The following is a 1,847-nucleotide window of genomic DNA, read 5'->3' as shown; positions in this document are numbered from 1 at the left end:
TATAACTGTAATGATAACTAATCTGCGCTGAAGATGGCTTGATAGAAGCCGAAACGTTCGCGAAGGATTTAATGTAAAGAATTTTGGAATAAATCAAGAATATATACGCACCAAGAACTGCGTGGGACTCTTAACTGCCTTTGTCATTTGTTTAAAGATCAAATAAAACTGATTTAAATTTTATATTGTAAATCTAAGTAAACTTAAATATTTTAATATAAATAATTGTTGTATAAAAATATTTTTATAATTTAAAAATATTTTATAATATTTACATATTTTTCAAATATGTAAATTTTAATAATTAGTCAAACATTACAACAACACTTACATTACAAAATGTTGCCATCGTTATAGGGAATATTTTTCCAGCAGTAAGGTAGACCGGTTTAGAGCCTCTTATCATTAAAAGTAACAAATTTTGAGTTACTTTCGCATTCATGGTGTACCAATTATTGCTATACGCTGCATAATATATTCTATTGCACTGTAAATATTAAAAGTATTTTTAGACGAAAATTATATACTTAGATAGTTAACTCAATGGAAATTAAATAAAGTCAACAGTTTTGTATTATACATAGGAATTAATGTTAAATTTTTGATGCATGACAAATATTAGATTCAGGCTTGCACTAACGTTATTTTAATTTTAAGCAAGACTTAAAATTTTGTCTGTGTTCTTTAAAACTTTAAGAGAGAGAGAGAGAGAGAGAGAGAGAGAGAGAGAGAGAGAGAGAGAATGGAAGAGAATTTTAAGGCACTCTTAAAATCAAAATAAAGTTGATACAATCGGGCTTAAGTACATTATAAATTAAATACTTTTTGAGTAAATTATACATACTTACATGGTCTGTTCCAAAAGTTAATGAGACTAATTCTGAAAAAACTGTTTTATTGAAAATACACTTATTATTTTTTACAGTAGGATCCTTGTCGATATCGAACAACGTTTGGACGATTAAAAAGGTCCAAGCAGCCGCGACGAGTGCTCTGGAAGGCATGTTCGGTCAAGATTTCCTGCACTGCTACGAAAAGTGGCAGCAACGCTGGAAACGCTGTATTGACGCTCAAGGATCCTACTGTGAAAAATATTTAGTAAATATTTAGTATTTTTAATAAAACGATTTTTCGAGAATTAGTCTTATTCATTTTTGACACAGACCATGTATATAGTAATTGATAAATTAATTATCTAACGTAAAATTAACATGTCTTTTACAGCAAAAAAAGAGAAATATTTAACTAACCTGGGCAACCAAAATCTCTCCAAGAGCACAATATAGGCACATATGTGCAAATAAATTAATTATAGTAGATGCAAAAAACATCAATTGAGGGAATGATATATTATTTCCTTCGTTAAATAGCTGATTAATTTATAAGTTAAGGCAAAAGACATTAATATTAATTCAGAAATTTAAGATAAAATATAATGTAAATATATAATAGAAGTTTTTAATATATTTTTTAAATATTTTCTTACAGTCAAAAATTAATTTACTTTAGTAAATTACATCACATAAGCTAAAAATACTTACAGAAATTATCCGGAAACCATAAAAAGCGAAGAGCATTGCAAAATATATGAATAAAAAGAGAAGTATTACATTATACGTATCTTCAATAATATCAATGGCTCTATAAAAGATAATTCGTATTAGACATATGATGAAGCATTGATAAAATATTTCGTATGGATTACACTATCATATATCAAACCTAAGCAACTGCATGTGTCTTGTAATACAACTCTTTAGTATTTCGTGAGAATTCATATGTTTGTTTAAATTTGTTAAACGATTCTTTAGAATATCTAACTGGCCACATATATGGAGAACTAACAG

General features: G+C 27.6%; 1 protein-coding gene across 1 annotated transcript; it reads right to left on the bottom strand.

The window, feature by feature from the left end:
• Positions 1 to 304: 304 nt before the first annotated feature.
• LOC105460850 (odorant receptor 7a-like) lies at positions 305 to 1,840 on the bottom strand. The gene is made up of 4 exons (XM_011707339.1): positions 1,723 to 1,840; positions 1,542 to 1,641; positions 1,251 to 1,370; positions 305 to 487 (listed from the first exon to the last, which is right to left on the bottom strand). Exons 1-4 carry the CDS (start codon positions 1,776 to 1,778, stop codon positions 305 to 307), a joined length of 459 nt encoding a protein of 152 aa, XP_011705641.1. The 5' UTR covers positions 1,779 to 1,840.
• Between the last annotated feature and the right edge of the window lie 7 nt (positions 1,841 to 1,847).

The sequence above is a fragment of the Wasmannia auropunctata genome, unplaced genomic scaffold (assembly GCF_000956235.1).
Source record: "Wasmannia auropunctata unplaced genomic scaffold, wasmannia.A_1.0 LD314444.1, whole genome shotgun sequence".
NCBI classification, from domain to species: domain Eukaryota; kingdom Metazoa; phylum Arthropoda; class Insecta; order Hymenoptera; family Formicidae; genus Wasmannia; species Wasmannia auropunctata.
Note: the sequence above shows the minus strand (reverse complement) of the source record. Positions and strands in the feature narration are given on the sequence as shown.

Excerpts from the sequence above, each read along its gene's own strand:
- LOC105460850 (XM_011707339.1), bottom strand. The coding sequence starts at position 1,778 with ATGAATTCTCACGAAATACTAAAGAGTTGTATTACAAGACACATGCAG. Across the intron at positions 1,642-1,722 it reads AGACACATGCAGTTGCTTAG|AGCCATTGATATTATTGAAG; the intron begins GTTTGATATATG and ends TATCTTTTATAG. Across the intron at positions 488-1,250 it reads GAGAGATTTTGGTTGCCCAG|TGCAATAGAATATATTATGC; the intron begins GTTAGTTAAATA and ends TAATATTTACAG.